This window comes from Protopterus annectens, chromosome 3.part0, assembly GCF_019279795.1.
Source record: "Protopterus annectens isolate FY-2018-M chromosome 3.part0, PAN1.0, whole genome shotgun sequence".
NCBI classification, from domain to species: Eukaryota; Metazoa; Chordata; order Ceratodontiformes; family Protopteridae; genus Protopterus; species Protopterus annectens.
This window is the reverse complement of record NC_056731.1, coordinates 843863138-843883252: the sequence shown is the minus strand read 5'-3', so window position 1 is coordinate 843883252 and position 20115 is coordinate 843863138. Positions and strand designations below refer to the sequence as shown.

Sequence of the window (20115 nt, the reverse complement as noted above, 5' to 3'; positions counted from 1 at the left end):
AGGTAGTCCGACTATATGATATGGATCTGGAAGATAAATTTTGAACATCTTATCTCAGATACCAGTTCTTGCAGCACAATTCCCAAATGTATGTTTTAGATCTATGTAGGTGTGATACATGGGTAAAATTGGAATGCCAAGGAAGGACAGTTTGCCAGGACAGCTGTAATGTTCTTGGATGATCATTATGTCTGTGTGTACTGAAATTTAAATAAGGGATGAATTTGAATGGGGAGACCCAGACATTGTCCCAGTTAGTTGAGATGTCCTCATTTTACAGAATGTTCCCAAAGAGCATGTTTCTTTCTTTTGAAAACACTATTACTGTAAATCAGTACAATTGCACACTTTAGTTCTCACCTTTTTAGCCATTCCTTGAGCATGTTAGGGTCATTTTTTAAACCCAAGTTTGACAGCTAAAAATGTGGAGGTGAAAACAATACATTGGTTCAGCTTAAGGTAATCACTTTTATGCCCTATCTTTATAACAAATATGATGTCTTTGCCAGTGAGGATTCCTCTGTGAAATCAATAACAACGTTATCATGGAATTTATTGAAGAGATGAGATAGTAACATCTGCTTGTTCAGAGTTGCATTGTAGTTATTAAATATTGGCTGTAGCAACCAGAATTCTTTTTCATGGGCCGCATATTTTCATAAGTTAGGTCACATCCATAATGACCTGAGTTAATAGATTTGAGAACTTGTTAAGTTATAACCAGTTATAAAAAAGAGTATTACTCCTACATGTAGGTTGAAAACAATGGTTTCCTCCTGGAGGAAGTTAATCCCGATTTAAAATGTGTTCCAGTGAAATTTTATGTAGTTCAGAGTTTTATCTAATTTAATAAACCCTAAAACTCTTGTTATAAAGACTGAATTCGGGACACTTCACTCCCCGTTATGATGTGCTGCATGTCAGATTGCTTTGTTTTTTTCTTTGACCTTTTATAATTCCAACTGTAGTCCATCGCTTTCTTATTTGTTTGTTTAGTGATGCCTGTTGTACCATGGTTGATTAGTTGATTAATATAAAGAACAAACTAGGAAGATGTTAATTTTTTTTTTTTTGGTCAAAGGTTAACATTTTAATTTAGGTTATTTGCTCAGATATTTCTCCACTATTTTCAGGTGAAGATAATTTGGAGTCATTTGTATAACTAATGCATAGATATTTTAGTACATTGAGTGATGCTAGGTTTCCCACTGTGTGGTGACTTCTTAAGTTAGCTCCATTTCCCAATGGCCATAGAATTGACTTTTCTAGCTTTAAAGCATAATTTTATACTGATTGGAGGCTGACACTGAATAGCCTGTAGGAGGTCTGACAAGTCATGTTTCAGTCTGTCCAGTAGGTAGCCTGGTATGTTGACTGGTCCTTTAGCAGTAGTGTTCTTGACTTAAGATAGCACCTTGAAGACCTGTTCTTGGGAGATTTTTTTTGGAGCGGTGGGGGGGGGGGGTCTAAATTCGAATATATGTTCTGGGAGTATTGGAGGGTAGAAGGGTAGTAAAGTTTGAGCTAAATATGTCTGCTGCTAGATTGGAATTGTCCTCTGGGTCTGTGTTTGTGATATAATTTGCTGTTAGCTCTATCTCTGCATAATTCCAGGTATCTGCCTTCTCACAGCATGAGTTTTCCCCCTGGATAAAGTATATTTAGTGCTTTAACATGGACTCAGTGGACAGGACAGGTTTAGTCATTGCAGTCCTGTCCTCAGTGACCTCATTAGGGCTTTTGAAGTGGTGAAGTATCAACTGTTAGCTTAAGGTAAGTGAGTTTCAGCTTTTATTTGGCCATTTCATGTAGTTTTCTAACTGCCTGACTGGGCAAAAGCATGTGGTAAAGTGATTCAACCACACCTCTTTTCTACATGATCTGTACCTAAGAGTGCATTAAAACTGTGTTCTGTGATTCCTAAACTTCTTATTGTATTTCTTCATTAATCATCTTTGAACCTACTGAGATTAATGTTGTGGTAATTTGTATGTCACTGATATTGTTTCTACTAGTTTTCCTTTCTTTTTCGTTACTGTTTCTACCATTTTTGGTTGCAATACGTAGATTATACATTTTTAATGAAGTGACTTTCTTGTGTATTATGACATCTGGCTCCCTTAGAACTCACTAGATGTGGTTCAAGAACCCTTTACTATATTTGTATTGTTTCACCTTCAGTCCTTGCTATTTCTCAGTGATTGTCCGTAAAGTTCAGAAGATTATCTCCTTCAAATTTTTAGGAGATAAGGAGTCACATTGGACTCCAATCCCACCTTCAGACCTAATATCAGTTATTTGTGATTAAGCAATTTTTGTAAGGTTGGATGCTTTGTTTGTGAATATTCTACATCACCTTGCAAAGAAGGTAATGCTAGGTAACAAAGAAATACAAAAAACACCCTTTAGAAATAAGAAAAGCTTTCGGTATACAAATGATAATACCAAGAATAGAATGCTGCCTACAATTATTTGTCCTAAATTCAACACAGAATACCTGTAGATTTCATGTTATGGTAAATAAGATCTTTAGATGTAAATCCGTAGATGGACCCAAAGAATGTTACTGTTTCACATTTAAAAAAAATGGTTACCAAACACTGCCTGAACAATTATCCTAATTAGGATGACCTACAAACTGTTAAAGTGTTCCCGTTGTCCTCTAGCAGCCAGAGGTTAGCCTGGAGAACCCACTTATTTGCTATGTTCAATCTCAGACAATGCTGTGGCTTTGTTAAGGCCACCTTTCAGCAAAGTGATGGAGAAAACATTTTCAAAAGTAGCACCAGCAGTTTGCAGTTTACTAGTGCAAAAAAATCAGAGCAAGAGACAGCTTCCCTAAATTCAGAAAAAAAATGTTAAAACATCTGTTGCTGAATACAGATGTTACTCCCTTGATATAAGATAAATAGGTGACCCACAGTAGCATGTCGGAATGCTTGTGGATCAATAATTTATTAACCATTATCTAACCTGTAAACAAACCTAATTTATAGTTGTGAATAATGTAAATTATCACTGTCGGTATGTATTTAACTCATCTCGAAGTGTAGGATATTCACTGTCATTAGTATTATTCTTTACTAGTTTGCATTCTGTCAATTATTTATACTGTTATATCGTGTTTTATGTTTTGCTTCTGTATGGTCTTCAACTACTGTCATAGGTAACTGTTATTGCTACTACTTGTGTCACTACTCAGTGTACTTACTGTGTTTATTTGTCGAATGCTGCAAAACTGTAACTGCATACTTGGCACAAGTCAGGGCTGAAAAGGGTCATTTTAATAGCCCACCAAGTTGTTTAGCAAAGTAAGTAAATAATGCTCTTTCAACTCAGTATGTGCTTCTTAGGTGCCATTGCATAGCCTCCTTTTGTACTGGGCCTCCAGCATTGCCACCATATTTCATTGTAGCTTGACTCTTTTCTGTACTGATTACAGGCTGCAGTACTCTAGACTAGGATTGCTGACTTCTTTCTTATATCCTGCATGTCTGCACACCAGTATTCAGTTATGCGTCCATGCTTATTTTTCGCCTTCCACCTTTTAATGCTGGTTTCTATATGTGAGTTTCTCAACATATGACTGTCATGGTTGTGGATCTCTTTCCCCAGCTCACTTCTTCCCTTTCCCTGTACTTCTGTTTTTCAAGGCCCACTTAAAAGATTTTTTTAAGCTCCGTTTCCTCTGTCTCTTCACATTACTCTGTTTTCATGCCGTAGTCATATGTGCTGCTTGCTGTTCTTATATTTGCTTATGTATTTTGGTGTGTGTTTGCACTCATTCTTTAAATTTACAATACATTTTGCATATTATACCATGTGAATAACCTGTTTCTGTCAGATTTTGCCCTTGAATTTGATGTATTTATCAGAATAGTCCACAAACACATTTGAACTTTGGTTCTTCTTTCTTATCAGACATAAATGAATGGATTAATGAATAAATAAAAAAGCTGTGGTTCTGCATTAGTAACCTCCTGCTTTGCAGCTTTTTTTGAAGTTTATGTAAGTTCATTTCAGTCTACACTATTTGTAATGCAAAATAATTGACATTAGCACATTTGAAGCTAAATTTTTGTATACATTTGGTTGCAGACCCCCCTGAAAAATAGATTATTTGTTTGTCGGTCATCCAGATGTCTTAGCTTAGACTTGTTTATATAAAGCAGGAGCAGCTGCTGCACTCTTAAATTTAAACTCATTCACATAGGCCAGTAGGTGGGACAGAAGCAAGAAGACCACAGACCGTACTGGACAACAGCTATGAACGAATACACAGACCCAAGTGTCACTAGTTCATCTGGATAAAGTCATTCTTCAACTCATATTTTTATAGTGTGCAGTTGTATGTGGTGTGTGCACATGTTAGGCTATGGTTTACAAGATACCTATGATGTTTGTTCTTAAAAATGTTTACTTGTAAATGCAAGAGGTAAACAAACAATATGAAATTGTCCCTGCATATTTAACATTGTTTGATGTCTGTTATATATTGATAACCTGAGTAAAGCTGTTTTATGTTTTCCAGCATTTCTTCTTCTTGGTTAAAGATTATGGGAGCTGGCTGGACATTGGAACAAGGTAATAGGGCAACATGTCTTTTTAAAACAGGTGTATTATTTCATTATGGAAAAGCCTTGGTAGGCATTTCTAAGTTTGTCTTTGCTGTTCCTGATTGTCATCCTGTTCCCTACAGTAATACAATTAGTCAGTCTGAACATTTTGCAATTGACTATATCTTGAGTATATATCAGCACTGAAGTGTAAGTTAACATGTCCTTCTGACTCCTTTGGGCTTGGTTTAGAAATTAGTTTTTCCCAGAGTTGCAACAGTTATATATGGTACATTCAAATGAAATTTGGTACACTCAAATGAAATAGTTATATTAGTTTGGCAGAGAAAAATGAAAAATTGTGCAGTCTTTTATCATGTAGGTAGGTGGCTGAGCAAGTCTCCTATCGAGACATTAATTCTGCATCACCCCTGAATCGAGCACTTCTGCCTAGTAGGCTTGTTTAATTAGCAAATAAGTAAAATAGAAATAGCTTTGTTTTTTTAAATATTATTTTAGTGCAGCTTGCTTTACAAAAAGATGTGAAGAAGATATTATTGCAAGCCAGTTTAGTACTAATTGTAAACCATGTTGCTCAGACGTTATAAAAAGGTGTTCTTTGTGCTAACCGTTTAGATTTTTAAGCTTAGATAAAATTGTGTAAGGCATTTACAAAATTTAATTAAAAAAAAAAATCTGCATTTTGAATAATTTACTTCCAGCAGGTGCTTGCACATACCATATGATGCCTTGCTCTGGTTATTTGTTTTACAGGGATATACTTAGCCAACGTGTCATAGGGATGATGTACCTATAGGCATTGTATTCACACATTGTGTGCACCATTGCTTTTTACACTTACAAAAGCTAGCAAGCCTGCCTGCTGTACTGTTATGCCCTGCCATGGTTCAAATAGCTGCTGTTAATTCATTTTATCAGTTGACAGACTGTTTTTTGAAATTGTTGGTCATGTTATTGCAAGTGGGAATCAAGGGCAGGAGACAAAAATAGCTAATAGAAAGTTTTAACATGTAGAATGTTGTTGAATGAAAGCAGATAAACACAGATGTGGCTTACTGAACACCACTCACAGGACAGATACAGCCTGAGCACTCAGTTCTACCTGAAGAAAGTGGCAGTGCTCAGTGGGGACTGTCGTAACAAACTGTCACATTAAGGATTATTACTCTGTCCCATCCAGCTGATCAGAGATGATACTGGGAGAAAAGACCAGAAGCAGTAGGTAACACGTGGTTTTCATCTTCTTAATTGCTGTAGAATTATGGACCCAAATAATCTCAGCAGAGAAATTCTACTCTTTTAAGTATTTCTACAGGAAGGCTTAACTAGCTAATTCAGTCACGAGAAGAACACAGAAAAACTAGGTAGCCATCTATGATGGTATGCAGAAACTTCACTGCATTACTAGTACTCTAGTTAGCTTATGGCATACCTCTCATCTTCTTAGTGGAAGATGCAACCTAAAGGAGTGGGGGGAGGGCAAAGAAACAAAAATAGGGACAGATTTTAAATAGTGCTGTTATAAGCTTAGTTGCTAGAGTAACATTATTTGTGTTAGTATGCATTTTCCGAATTATGTGAAATCTGCAACTCAAATGTATGTCATTATTTAGTGGCTTCAGCCCTCAGTGATTTGCCAGAAAACCAAAAATTTTTGAAGAACACACCAAAAAGATATGACAAAAAAATGGTCATTTTGTGAAAATATAGCTTGTGGTCACATTGGGTATAAGAGAAATAAAACGGTCAGCTTATGTGACGCATGCGCACACACACACACACACACACACACACACACACACACACACACACACACACACACACACACACACACACACACACACACATTCCTGATATGCTCATACTAGCCAAGTGATTTGTATATTCATGCATACATTGTTGAGTATCTCCACAAAAGTTCTTCCAAATTCCCAACTTTCTGATATGGCATTTTATAGACTCAAAGACATTTCTCTGTCTCACATCTTCTCTAGTATATGTTCTTTCAGGCATCCAAATTTTTTTGTCATCCTTTTTTTGTCAAAGTACTGTCTCGTGAGTGTCTTGTAGCAGCCATTATCGAATTTCATTTTTATGGTGTGTAATTGCTGTTGAATTATTTATTGAAATCAGGCTCTTGGCCCTCAAGCTCACTCCCAAGTTTTTCCTTTAGGATCATCTGTTGATTGTAATCACCTTACCTCTGCAAAACTGTTACTTTTTTTTCCCTTTTCTCTACATTCCTGAATGGCAGAAGTGTTTTTAGATTTACTTCCTCCACAAGAAGACCATTCTGTATATGTACTGTACACCTGTGAAGCTTTTCACACCATAGTCAAGCAATGTCTTTTGATTCTGATTGTTTATTTGTTCAATGTCTCTCTACAATTTTCTGTCTTTGGACTTTGTGGATGACTGAAGTAGTGAATGTTTCTATATCACACTCTTTACCTCTATTGAACCCATTGTATCTTTTTTTTTTTTTTTTTTTTTACACAGGATTGGGCATATGAATCCCAGGTGGTGACACCAAGTAATATGATGCAAGCAGGTCTACAGCCCCTAGTTCCATACTGCAGCAAGGTTATATGCCGAGGGTGAATGGCCTTAAAGGTGTAAGATAAATGTACGCTGTTGACATAGGTATTAGCCAACACCTATCATACCCAAATGCAGTTTACATTCTTTATCTACAAATCAGGGTTATAAGTTGCAGCTCCCAAGTATTTCACAACCTCACCAATCTTACCAAAAGTAATCAAAACTTGGCCAAATTATTTTGCACATAAACACTCAGTCATTCCCAGAAAGTGGAGGGGTAAATTCACAAGTGTCTAGCACTAGCGGTCTCTACCCCTGTTCACAGTAACATCCCCACCAGCCCTACTTCTCTCACATACCAAGAAGACAGGTTATTGTTTACCCTTAAAATAAACCGGCCATTAAACATTAAACTGGCAGCTTCTAGTTCTGAACAGTTAGTCTTTGTTAGCCAGGTGCCAAAAATCAAAGTTTTGAGCAGTCAGATCACATATATCAAGCTGTAACTATCATTTAGTCTTGACCCTTCTAATTTTAGATAAATATATACTGTGCACTATCTGTTCCTAGCTGTCAAGTTCAGAAGAAAATCTGGACAAATTTTACAGACAGCTGTGTTTCTCCTGTGCATGATCAGAAAGGAAAGTCCAGCATGTTTCTTTTAACAGTATCTCTGTCTCTGTCTGTTTCTCTAGTCATATAATTTCCTTTTGGTTTCAGGTTTGAATTTTGCAAGAAGCTGTCTAGTTTCCACAGTCGATCATGATTCTGGGAGTGGGGGAAGTCCTAAATTAGATAACATCTATTAACCTAGTATAGAGTTACTTATTTGATATTTATTTATTTTTTATGTATTATTCAACAAATGTCAAATAAAATAAACCTAGTATAAAGTCTTCAAAGATCATTAGATGTCAAGCAAAGTCAATGTTACTTTCAAAGTGGAGTACATTTCTATATTTGCAATTGTACAATTTTTATCCACAGTTTCACACACTTCCTTTAAATATTACTTATATGCTAAAAGAAAAAGTACATTGCAACTTGTGTTAATTTTATCCTCTGAGGAATTACTGTTGTGTTTTTAGTTCAGTTCAGCTTTAGTAAATCTAGCTCACTTCTCCTGCATTTCCCTTTTGAAGGAATATTGACTTTTTCCAGCTTCTTACAATATGGAATAGCCACACTTTTTATGTGGAATTTTCCATTTTAAGTCCTGCTTTCAGGATTATCTCTTTTCCTTGACTGTTCTAAAAATAAGACTACCAAAACTGAAGACAGTACTTGAAACAGTGTCAGCAAAAAATCTGATGAGATGAATAATAGCACATTTTATTTACACTGCCTTACCTCATTATACACAAGTATGCTATCTCCTGCTAGCCTCTGATGTTGATTGACTTTTTTTAGGTTACCTGATCTTGTGGATGTATCAGTAATTAAGTCTTTATTTTCATTAGAACATTCCATCTTCAGGGGAGTCAGTTAGCTTGAGTCATTGAGTCAAGATAATCTCTGTTTTATTTATTTATTTATTTAACATTTGCCTACCGGGAAAGTATGACTTGGAACAAAGCCAGTTTTCAGTGGAGGCCCAGGGAGAAATGCTCCAGGTGCATGTCTTTGTAACATGGGAGGAAACCAGAGCACCCTGAGGAAAACCGCATGAACACAGGGAGGGCATGCAGACTCTGCATAGAAGGCACTCCAGCCAAGAATCGAACTGGAGAACCTCTTGCTGTGTGGCAACAACACTACCGCTGCACCACTGCGGCATCCAAACTGATTAATCTCTGTTTGACTTCCTGTTGTTGGTGTCAATGGAAGACATATTTGGAACTGTGTCACAGTTTCCTCCACACTTTTCTACTAGTTAAGCTGTGAGACTCTGGTTGTTGCTTTATCTCTTTTTGACTTCCCGTTGTTGGTGTCAATGGAAGACATATTTGGAGCTGTGTCACAGTTTCCTCCACACTTTCTCTACTAGTTGAGCTCTGAGACTCTGGTTGTTGCTTTCAGAGAGTCAGTTTAATATTTTTTTTTCATTCTCAAACATACCCCTTTTCTGACTGGCTATTAATCATTCCTTCATTATTTATCTGTGTGTGTGTGTGTGTGTGTGTGTGTGTGTGTGTGTGTGTGTGTGTGTGTGTGTGTGTGTGTGTGTGTCTATGTGTGTGTGTGTGTGTGTGTGTGTGTGTGTGTGTGTGTGTGTGTGTGTGTGTGTGTGTATCTGAGTATATACAGATATATAGATATAGTTATACATCTCTGTACACAGACACACACACACACATACACACACACACACACACACACACACACACACACAGATTCTGTCTCCCCCCAAAATATACGCACATACACACATATGTATATATAGATATGAATACTTATGTATTGCAGGTTAATCATTCTCTCTGCATTGGACTGGTCCTAAGTACCATCTAGAAGATGGTCTTTTGTACAGAAAGTTTAACCAGAACACATTTATTGAAGGGTAGGATTATTTGAGAGCATCTACTGTAGAAAAAGGATCAGGCATAGATCTCATTCATCTTCATTAAAGGTGCATCCACTTCTGGTTCTCATCTTCAGAGGAACACTATTAAACAACAGAAAATGAGACTCCCCTCACATTTCCCCATTCTTTAGGTGACTTCTCTCTCAAAGATTTGACCAATATATTTTAAAATAACTGTTGTTGTCTTCATCATTTATGGTGCTTGCTTCCCTGTTACAAGAGGAACTTCCCTTAGTGGATGGTAGGTCCAGACTAGTTCATCACTCCATGACCATCAGCACCAAAAGACTTGCTTTTAGTCTTCACATACAACCCAAATATTTGGGTTTCTTACCAAAAATCATTTCACAAGTTTAAGTGATTGGACCATTAAGAACATCATCTATGGGGATTTCATTGAAAACGTCACAAAGTCTTTGTTTACAGTGATGGCCTCAGTCAGGATGACTTTTCTTTAGAAATGGAATGCTTATAGCCTTCTGGGTTGCTCCAGCATCTCAGATCGTCCTTTCGAGACATGTTTTAGGAATCAATGCAGTATCTGCCTTGATAAAAAGTTTGTTTTCCCTATAGGAACCACAGGACATTGTGGTCTATAAGAACATATTTGGCTTCTCTCCAGAGTGTGACATAACTGTTTTTCTTTCAGTACCAATAAGATGTCCTTGGATCAGACACAGTGTCTGTGGAATTTTTGGAGCCTAAGATGGAAATGTTTCACAAGAGTGCATTGCCTTATTCCAAGTGTCCATTTCCTGTAGGTTCTTCAGAGTGGGCATACCCTCCATTCTTACAAATCTGTACTTTATGTTGTTCTGGGAGGTTTAGCTTCTCATGAGCTTTCAAGATTTGTTGCTAGATACGTGTAGTGAACATAGTCAAATCTTTAGACCACCCAACAATAAGGTTTTGCTATTTTTCATTCCAGTTATTTATTCTTTTAACATGTCTGCCTTTAACTCTACTGAAATATTTATAGCCAGAATTCACAAGATAGATTTTCAATTCCAAATTCCATTTGCGCATATCTTTCTGGCCAGTAGAAATTGGCCACCTGTTTGGTGACCCTGGGAGTGCAGGATCACCAGCTTAGTGATCTCCTCCCAGATCAGAACTCTGATCATATGGATCTGTAGAAAAGGAAATGTATATGGCATCCACTTTTGTCCTGTGCATTACAAACTATAATTGGTATTTGACTAGATACCGGAGGCAGGGGGTGCTTTGAAAGAGGCAGCTGGACATTGCTAGTAGTCTTGCTGACTTCGACTTGACTCCCAGATACTCATTAATCCTGATGACTCTGCAGAGGCTGTCACACAGTTGCTGAAGTCTGTCTTTGATAAGCTGGTACTGTTGGTATAGTGAGATAAAATCCTGACAGTGGCCAAGGCGACCCAGATTTGACTAGCAGCTCAGGCCCTTGAGAATACTGGCAGGGAGAATGAGTTGGCCAGACCTTGGGGGGGGGGGGGCAATGTTGGGCACACATACAGTACATAGGAGAGGCGGTGATGCGGGGTGGGAGTGTGTAGCCTAAGGGAATGTGTTGGTTCACCAAGCCATCCTGAAGAAATTCACACACAAGCCTAGTAGTTTTGAATCCTCTTTGTTGAGAAGCACAGACAGATTGCTGCTTGATTGTAGCCTGAGCATTGATCAGCTGACCTGCTGTGTACATGAGCAGTCATTTTGTGTAGGTGTCTGCCAGGTGATTTTTACTGAGATATGTTCACTGCTCAATATACCATGTGAATGTACTTTATTGTTGTGGGTTTTGTAATCATTTATATTTGTTACTGCTGTAGGAAGGGAATTCAGGATGACAGTTAAAAGTTAAGAGACTACAGTTTTCCCACTGAGCAACGAAATAAGTCTGTTAGGGAACACTCTTTTGTTTTTACCTTATTTGACTTTCCAAAATTACTGGCTTTTCTTTTTGGACAAACCCTTATTTCTATCTTTTTTTTTTTGTGATGATGCTCATATAGTCCATTCACCTCCCATTCTTGCCCCTAAGGGAGAATATGGTGAAAATAGGGTTGTCAGCAACCTTGGTGTTAATTGCTGACTGAAGTTTTACTTTTCTGTAGGTGCATGACTTCAGGAAGGCAGTGTAGCAGACTGCCTCTTTAATTTCTGAGTAAAAATGGGGCTGCCAGTTGCCAAACACATTTTCCAAATGAATTGTCAGCTGTATTGTGTTTTGTATTTGTGTGGCCAGCCAGCCCATGCCCAGTATCTAGGGGGTCATTCTATTGTGAGAATGCTGTTTGCATCACTGTGGTCTCTTGGAGCTCAGTGCATATATTTATATCACCAGATACTAAACTTGGATTTCCACTCCAGATGACAAGCTTCATTTGCATTTCAATGCTTCAGGCTTTGGCCTTCTAAATATTTTCTTTTATTTAGTCTTTCTGGTGTGTTCTTTACCTTTTCATAGACACTGTTTTGGATTCTTCAATTTGGTTCCCTCTACAGAGAAACCCTTGAAGTAAACACTGCCCATTTAATTTGTCCTTTGAGAGGATACTTTGCAGTAGATACTTAATTGCACTCACACTGCCAACTGGTGTTAGATGACCATTCCATCCACTTTGGTTAATGCATCTATTGTAAGTATTTTAGGTTTATAATTTTATACCCATATGTATTTTTTCTTGCAGGTATGCCTCATCCATCCATTGTTGTAAAGGTCAGAGATGGAGAGGATGTTGTCTTGCATACTTCCCTGATCTGTTGTAAAGACTGAACCTTGTGCTATGTTAGGGCAGGCTATGGAGTTAAAAATTGCCATGAGAAGGCAATCAAAAAGGAAGCCATATCTGTTAGCTATTTCAGAGTGCTATACTGAAGACTGTCCGATGTGAACACTACTCACATTCTTTAATAATTGACTTTTCTTTTGGCCCGTAATGCCCCTTCCCTGTTATGACCTTCAGACTCAATATTCTCTATTGAATTATTTATTCTTCATGACACCAGGGATTCCACGACATTGGGAGAGAGATGTGAAAGCCAGGGTCACAGGCATCATGTATTGGGGGTTACAATATATTTCTTATGCTCCTAACATCTTCCTCATCAGTTGGTCAGAAAATGTAATGAAGTACTTACTACACTATGAGTGATTGTTTATGCAAACCTACAACTCCAGATTGATTCCACATGAATCCTTTCAGTCCACAGAGTCCCTAATGCAAGTGCTGCAGTCTTGGGTATTTCTTCAGTTGGAACTTTTGCAGTTGGATTGTGCCTGTACCCTGCCTTGGGATGGGTGAGCAAGTGTTCTTCACTCACTGCCATCTCTGGGTCACCTGAAAAGCAGCCAGGGGCAAAACTTCTGTACTAGAGAGTCAGCAAGTGTAAACACATCTGTTCATTAAGTTTAGTGAGGATAATTAGATATAGCGAGTTGTGTAATTTAAAAATTTGTAGAAATCCATAATTGGGTATAGTCATTTGATTAGATCTATTAAATAGCAGTTTTCTTGTTAAGTATTGATGATATTTATAGCTAAAGATTTACTTAATAATCTTTAACAAGTGTATAAAAAGACAGCTTGTTAGGCATATACAGGTACAGTATTTTTCCTACATAAAAGTTACTGTAAGACTGTAATGACAGTGTCATCACTACCATGTACTTTGTAGTACTGTAGATTACCTGCATCCTGTGCACTTATGATCATATAGCTTCCTTGGTCAGTCTGTAGTACACAGTTCTTTGAAATCATCTCAATAACTTCCTGAACTTCACTTGCAGTGGGAGCTTTCTGCACAGCATTGTGCAGAGCACATGATCTTTGTGAGACAGTTTCGTATTGGCATCTGATGTAATCTGTCTTGGAAGACCCATAAGAAGATTCTCTGTAGACTTCAGCCTTCTCTGTCCTATTTCTTGTGTGGGCTGTGGTTTGGACGTGATGCGGTTTTGTGAACCTTCATCAGTAAAATTCATTGACTGTGAAGCAGTTCATTATTCCTGATTCTTTACCTCAAGTTGAAGTTTGGCAAATCTTTGGAACATGTGTTGTCATATTTTGATGGTTAAAAACTCACCTGGAAAACACAATAAATACTTTGGCACAGGTCTGAGTATAAATGATCGGACATATTCTTGCATGATTTAAATAAGTCTACCTGGACTAGATGGAAGAAGACTTTGCAGGAAGCCCTTAAAAGAAGAATGATTTAAAAACAAAAGTAAAACCCAGCTCTTGATCTTCTTTCTTCAGACACCATCATTGGTATCCCTTCCAGGAATCACTGATCCAAAGAGTATTTCTTTCCCATTAAAATAATTCCCCTGCTCCACTATAAATTATAATACTGGTTCCTCATTATGTGCATCATTAGTAGTAATACAAGATTTGAAGTCCCACAGTTTTGTACTGTCAAGGAAGAAGTGAGAGCCCCTATAACTGCTGTACTTCAGAAACATGAAAGTGCTTCAAAGATGGTTCAAAACTTTTACCACAGTGGATGCTTCATCTTAGGATCTGTGAACACTTGATGATTTATAATCTGATAACACTCTTCCAGGCTGTATCTGTCTTTTAGGCAACAGCTCTGTTGGCAGTTCCATTGGTTGTTTTTTTACTATAGGAGGAGTCAAGTCTGTGTCTTATTGCCTCATTACAGTCTGTTGCCAGACTGCCTGAGCCCATAACTAAGAAGAAGAAGAAAGTTCTTTCTGAAGAAGCTGCCTTGGAGATTCAAGCTAATGATCCTTGAGGTTGCCTCATCTACATTATTAGAGGAACAAGAGCAGGAAACTGAAAGGCAGGTAGATATCTCTCCTCAGTGGTCTGCCATGTTACAGTGGTTCCTCACTAAAAAGGCAACACAGCAGAAGAAAACAAAATGGAATAAACCAATACTGGAAATGCAGCTCAGTCAAACACGTTGAATCAAGATAAAACCATATATAAAAGTGCATGGCCTGGGCTATTCTTCAGAGTGCTTAGATATGCTGTAATCCACCTCAATTTATTTTCTTCCCCATGCTGTTCACATTGGCACAGACTCTAAAGATTATATGCCAGGCAGTTGATAGTGATCCTACAGTTCTCCATTGAGTCAGTAATAAGTACTTATCCTCTAAAGGGTTCTTTGTGATCTCTAGAGGGCCCAGAAAGAGACAAAAAACACTGAAGCTCCCCATGATCTCCCTGCATAGGAGTCCAAGAGGATGGATCAGTATGGGAAAATATATGCATTCTTCCCCTACATTTGTAGCACATATCTGTAGATCCTTGTTGCCCATGTTAAGTATTTCTTCCATGTGTTCAGAGAGAGATGCTGTCAGCTGTAGACTATGTGGGAGGTATAGAAAAATGAGAATGGCTCAGTGAGATGGGAGACACCTATCTCAGGCTAGTTGCTTCATCCTTAATACCATATGTGATGTCATGGCCAAATAATGTCATGAAGAATGAAGTAGTGTTTCCTCTCAAAAAAAAAAAAAAAATTTTATATATATATATTTTATATTAAAACGCGCACACACACAACACACACTTATGTTAATCCATAGAACAAGAATAATGTGGTAAGACTGACTTTCGGGAGACATGACTGGCCGAGAATGTTGTCAGTTTTGCTTTGGAACTCCATCCTAATTGCTCTGAAAGCCTTGAGCTGTAGGCATGGCATTTTGTGCAAAAAGTAAAGCAGTGCTTGAAGGAAATGCAAGAACTTCAGGCCAAGATCAAGACGGTCACTGAGCTGTATAAATGTAATAAAGATCAGTCTTGTACTGGAAGTTTGCAGATGAAAATATAGAGACAGATATTACAGCACCTTCATACTTGTTAGAGTTCTTTTACTGCTCCATCCTAACAAATTTGCCCCCCAGTAGAAAAAAAAGTTCTTCATTGTTGTGGAGAATCTCTGCCTTGGGGTGTTATGGTGTTTTTCTTTTTAAATGGGTGTCATCTTTTAAATTATCACTTATGACATAGGCAATCATACATTTATATAAATGGAAACAAATGTTATTGACATATTTTTAGTTGCAAACATTATGTATCACTTTTAAACTGTGCAGTCATTGTCAGTCAAACATTACATATTTCATTCAAATCCTGCTTTCTTTTAAATCACATTCCTTCTCCAAAACATTATTCTGCATGCATTGTTCCAACAATTCCCATTTTTATGTAATTTGCCCCTATGCTTTTCTAAAGATCCCATTTCCAGTTGTTTTATTTATGTTACTATATTCACTACTTCTGGTACAGTTGGTTTAGACTTTGATTTCCATTTTCTAGTAATTGTTTTTGGCAACTGCCATAATTAGACTCAGTGAGGTCTTACTATGTGTAGGCAATTCCGATTCTGTATCATAGCTCGAAAAAACATTTCTCAGTTACCCCAATTTCTTCACCCACTATTTATGATAGAGTAGTGCAGGGAATTTTTAAAGTCTGCCAATGCATTACACTCCCAAAAATATGTTCCCAATTATCTCTTTCTTCCCTGTCACACCTTCAACATTTGCAATCTACCTGAGGAAAAACTCTTAGGTGTCTACTTGGGGTGTAGAAATACCTATGCAAACACTTTCAAGCAAAGATCCTAAATCTTGTAGTCTTTTTTCATATTTGGGGTTCATACATATATGCCCCCATTGTTTCTTTGTGAATTGGTTGTCCAGTCTCTCTTCCCAATCCTTTCTAACCTCCTCTGATTGATTCTTATAGTTATCATGCAATATTCTTTGCCTATACTTTGATAGTCCTTGATAGGGAAGGTAATCTCTAGCCTGTAGTCCAAATACGTTCTTGCAGAATCTCCTTTCTCCATCACTGTGTTGGCTTAGTTCTTAGAATACTTTCTGCTACTTTATGAATATAATATTCTGTATGGTTATTGTTATTCTCCTGAAGGATTTGCAGCCAGAATCCCAGTTTCCCCCATTAACTCATCACCCCTTTCCACTTTGAATTATAACTTTCTGCTTGTGTTATGTATAAAGGCATTAACTCTAGCTCTGAAATACCCCTTCATATCAGGTTATCCCAAGCCACCTTGTTCTTTTGGATCAGCATATCCCACTTGACTCTGCTGTTTTCTCCTCCCAGATAAAATCATTCAGCTCACTGTAAATTGCTATCCTTAACTTCTCTGGTTGATAAAAATATGCCTGACCTATGTATAAAACTAAATGGTAAAAAAAAAAAATCACTGCTTGGATCTTGCTATCCATATTCATAAAACAGAGCTTCCATTCTCTCAGTTTTTCTGTTATCTTTTGTTTAGTCTCTTCCCACATATCCTTAGCTGTCATAAAAGAATCAAGCCTTTTTAATCCATACTCCTAAGTACTGCATTTTATCATGTCACCATAAATATGGGTATTTGTGAACCAATTAATGTATGGGTACATAGTTTACAGTTATTGCCTGTGCTTTATCTTCATTAATTTTGTATCCCAAAAAGATGTGAAACTATCTCAGAAGCTTCCACAACACTGACATGTCTTTTCCTGGTTTTTATCAGGTATAAAATAGTATTATTTGCAAATAAAGCCAGCTTTTCTTGACTACCATGCCAATAATATCCTTGAATTTCTGAGTCCCTTATTTTCTTTGCTACTGGTTCTAAATATAAAGCAAATATCAAAGGGGAAAGAGGACACCCCTGCCTGGTTTTGGTGCTTAAACAGAACTTACCAGAGAGGAACCCACCCACTTTAGTTTCCGACTCCAGTCCCTCATATATCATCCGAAACAACCTTATAATTTTATCAGGAAATGCAAATGCTTCCATTGCCCTACTCATAAAATCCCAGCTTACTGTGTTGAGTGCTTTCTCTGCATCAAGACCCACCAAGAACAGTGGCATTTTCTTACATTATGTTTCCCTCTGGATCATCATTGTTCTATTAATGTTGTGAAATTTCTGCCTCCCCTCCATAAAACCACATTGATCCGTATCTGTTAACTTTGGCATCACCTTTGCCATTCTTTTAGCCATTATAGACATAAACACTTTATGACCATGGTTTAGAATCAAAATGGGCCTATATAAAGTTTGATATGATGGGTCTTTACCATCTTCAGGTATTACAGCCCACCACCGCTTTCTTCCAGGATGTTGGTGCTTCTCCTACTTTTAAAATACCATTAAACAAAACCTTCTAGATCTTTATCAGTTTCTTCTCGCCTAGCTTCCAAACTTCCATGGGAGTTCCATGTATTCATGGGGGCTTTCCTGTAGCTTGGTTATACATCACCATTTTTATCTCATCTCCTCCTATCCTATTAGTAAACGAGCCTCATCTACCACTGAATTTGGCATATTTAATTCTTCCATAAACATTTCCATTTGTACCTTTTCTTGATTTCCATATTTCTATGCGTTATAGATATTTTCATAAATTTCTCTGAATATTTCTAGTACCTCTACAGGATCTCTGTTTTTCCCTTGTTATAAGCTCTGTAAATTTGGCAACAACCCTTTCTACCTATTGTTGCCTGAGTTGTTGTGCTAAAAGCTTGTGTGCTCTAGAGTTGTCATTGAAAAAAAGTTGCTTAACAGCAGTCTTTCTAAACTCATCATTATGTAGGTAATCCTTTATTTTCTGTTTAGCAGTCTGCAGTTGCTGCTCCTCTTGATGTCCTTCAAGGATGCATCTGCAGTCCTTACAAATGGGTTGTCCTGTCGTCAGGCAGCCCTTCGGTCGGCCGGATTCCAAAGTCTGGGTCTGGCCTCGGCTGGTGTCGCACTTCACCCGACGTCATAGTTGCAGTTCTTCGGGTATAAAGGCATCAGCCGACGCCATTTTCCTCAGTCTTTCTTGCCGCGTGGCGCCCGAAGCAGAAGCTGTTCGCAAGTGCCGGTCGGTCAGAACCAGAGATTACTACTACCGAATACTTCTTCTACTACCGAAGACTTCTAAAAAGCTAAGTACCCCGTTGGGGACTCTTTCTTGCCTCAGCCGATGTCAGAAAAAGTGAATAACTGTTTAACTTGTGGGAAACAAATACCTCATAAAGATTTCCACTCTTACTGCTTACCTTGTTTAGGCCCAGACCACGACGTAGCAGCTTGTCTAGCCTGTGCTTCTTTTAACCGACGGACGCTTAGACGTCTGTCGGAATTTGCTGAAGAGTTTTTCGGCTCAGATTTTGCTTACATTATGCCGTCGGATCCTCCGACTACGCAAATATCTAAAAAGCACAAGGAAAAGGACCGACACTCGCGGTCCGCGGTTTCGGCCGAAACCGCGGTTAAGCCAACCGCGAGTGTCTCGGTTTCGGCTGAAACCGAGCTCGCGGTTCTTCCTTCAGCCGAAAACTTACCTCCTACCGAGGCCTCATCCAACCTGGTGCAATCGGCTTCTGAAATCCCACCTGCTCTTGCAGGTTCCCAGGAATTATCTGATACTATACCCTTGGATATTTCAACCCCTGCACATGGAGCTGCTAGGCCACCTGCAACCATGTCGATTAAGGCCTTTGCCAGGGCTAAAGCAGCTAAATCTACCAAATCTGTGCCTGCTAAGACCCCCTCTCACAGGCCTAGCTCTAGTTCACAAATGCTTAGTCTAGCAGAGGATCTCATTTCTTTGATCCGGGGATCCCAACCTCACCCAGACAGGGCCTCTCACCCACCTCCAGAGAAGAGGCCTAGAGCAGAGCCCCCTGAGCCAGTTTCTACAGATGACGCCTCTGATGATTCAGATAATACAAACCCTCCAGAGGGCCCTTTCTCCCCTTATGAAGACTCTGATGCTGAAGAGTCCATTCCTTCTGCCTCTCCGCCTGAGGAATTTTCCTTTGGGGAAACCTTGCATGCTATGAGGGAACTATTTCAGTGGCAGGGCCAGGATTTTTCAGACTCTAGAAAAAGGCTTAGAACCTTTCTGCATTTACCACAGCATAGGCCTTTAGCCATCCCTCCAGTTCTCTCTGTTGTGGATGATGTATTTAATGATGCTTGTACTGCTCCTGATTCACTACCTCCGGCCCCTGCTAAGCCCGATAGGTACTACAGGGTCCCGGACACACATTATCATTTGTATAAGGCTCCTTTTGCAGATCCCGAAACTATCTCCCAGGGACCTAAGGCTGTAGCAGCTACCTCTGCCAAAAACCCCCTCCCCTCTGAAAGGGAATCCAGGTCCTTAGAGAGATGGGGTAAAAAAGTTTACACTTCTGCTACTCTTTCAGCTAGGGCCTTGAACTGTCAATTCCACATGATCCAGTATCAAGAATTTATGTTAGACCAATTAACTAAAAAGCTGTCCTCGGATGAACCATTAGACAAAAAATCTATTCAGGAAATGGTACATAACATTCAGCAGGTCAGTAATCATTCCTTAAAATGCGGCTATGATGCACTGGAAGCTTCCTTTAGATCAGCCATGACTGGCACAGTGATCAGAAGACATGCATGGTTAAAAGAGCAGGCCTTACCAGACCATGTCAAATCAAAACTACTAGATGCTCCCATGGACAA

The 20115-nt window shown here is 38.5% G+C and overlaps 1 protein-coding gene across 4 annotated transcripts in view; it reads left to right on the top strand.

The window, feature by feature from the left end:
* The window catches only part of PIGN (phosphatidylinositol glycan anchor biosynthesis class N), a 1150670-nt gene that overhangs the window by 1006467 nt on the left and 124088 nt on the right, over positions 1-20115 (top strand). For all 4 annotated transcript variants that reach the window (XM_044065181.1, XM_044065178.1, XM_044065179.1 and 1 more), the window contains one exon: positions 4532-4584. In XM_044065181.1, the coding sequence (XP_043921116.1) occupies positions 4532-4584 (53 nt within the window). The remainder of the gene's footprint in view (positions 1-4531; positions 4585-20115) is intronic.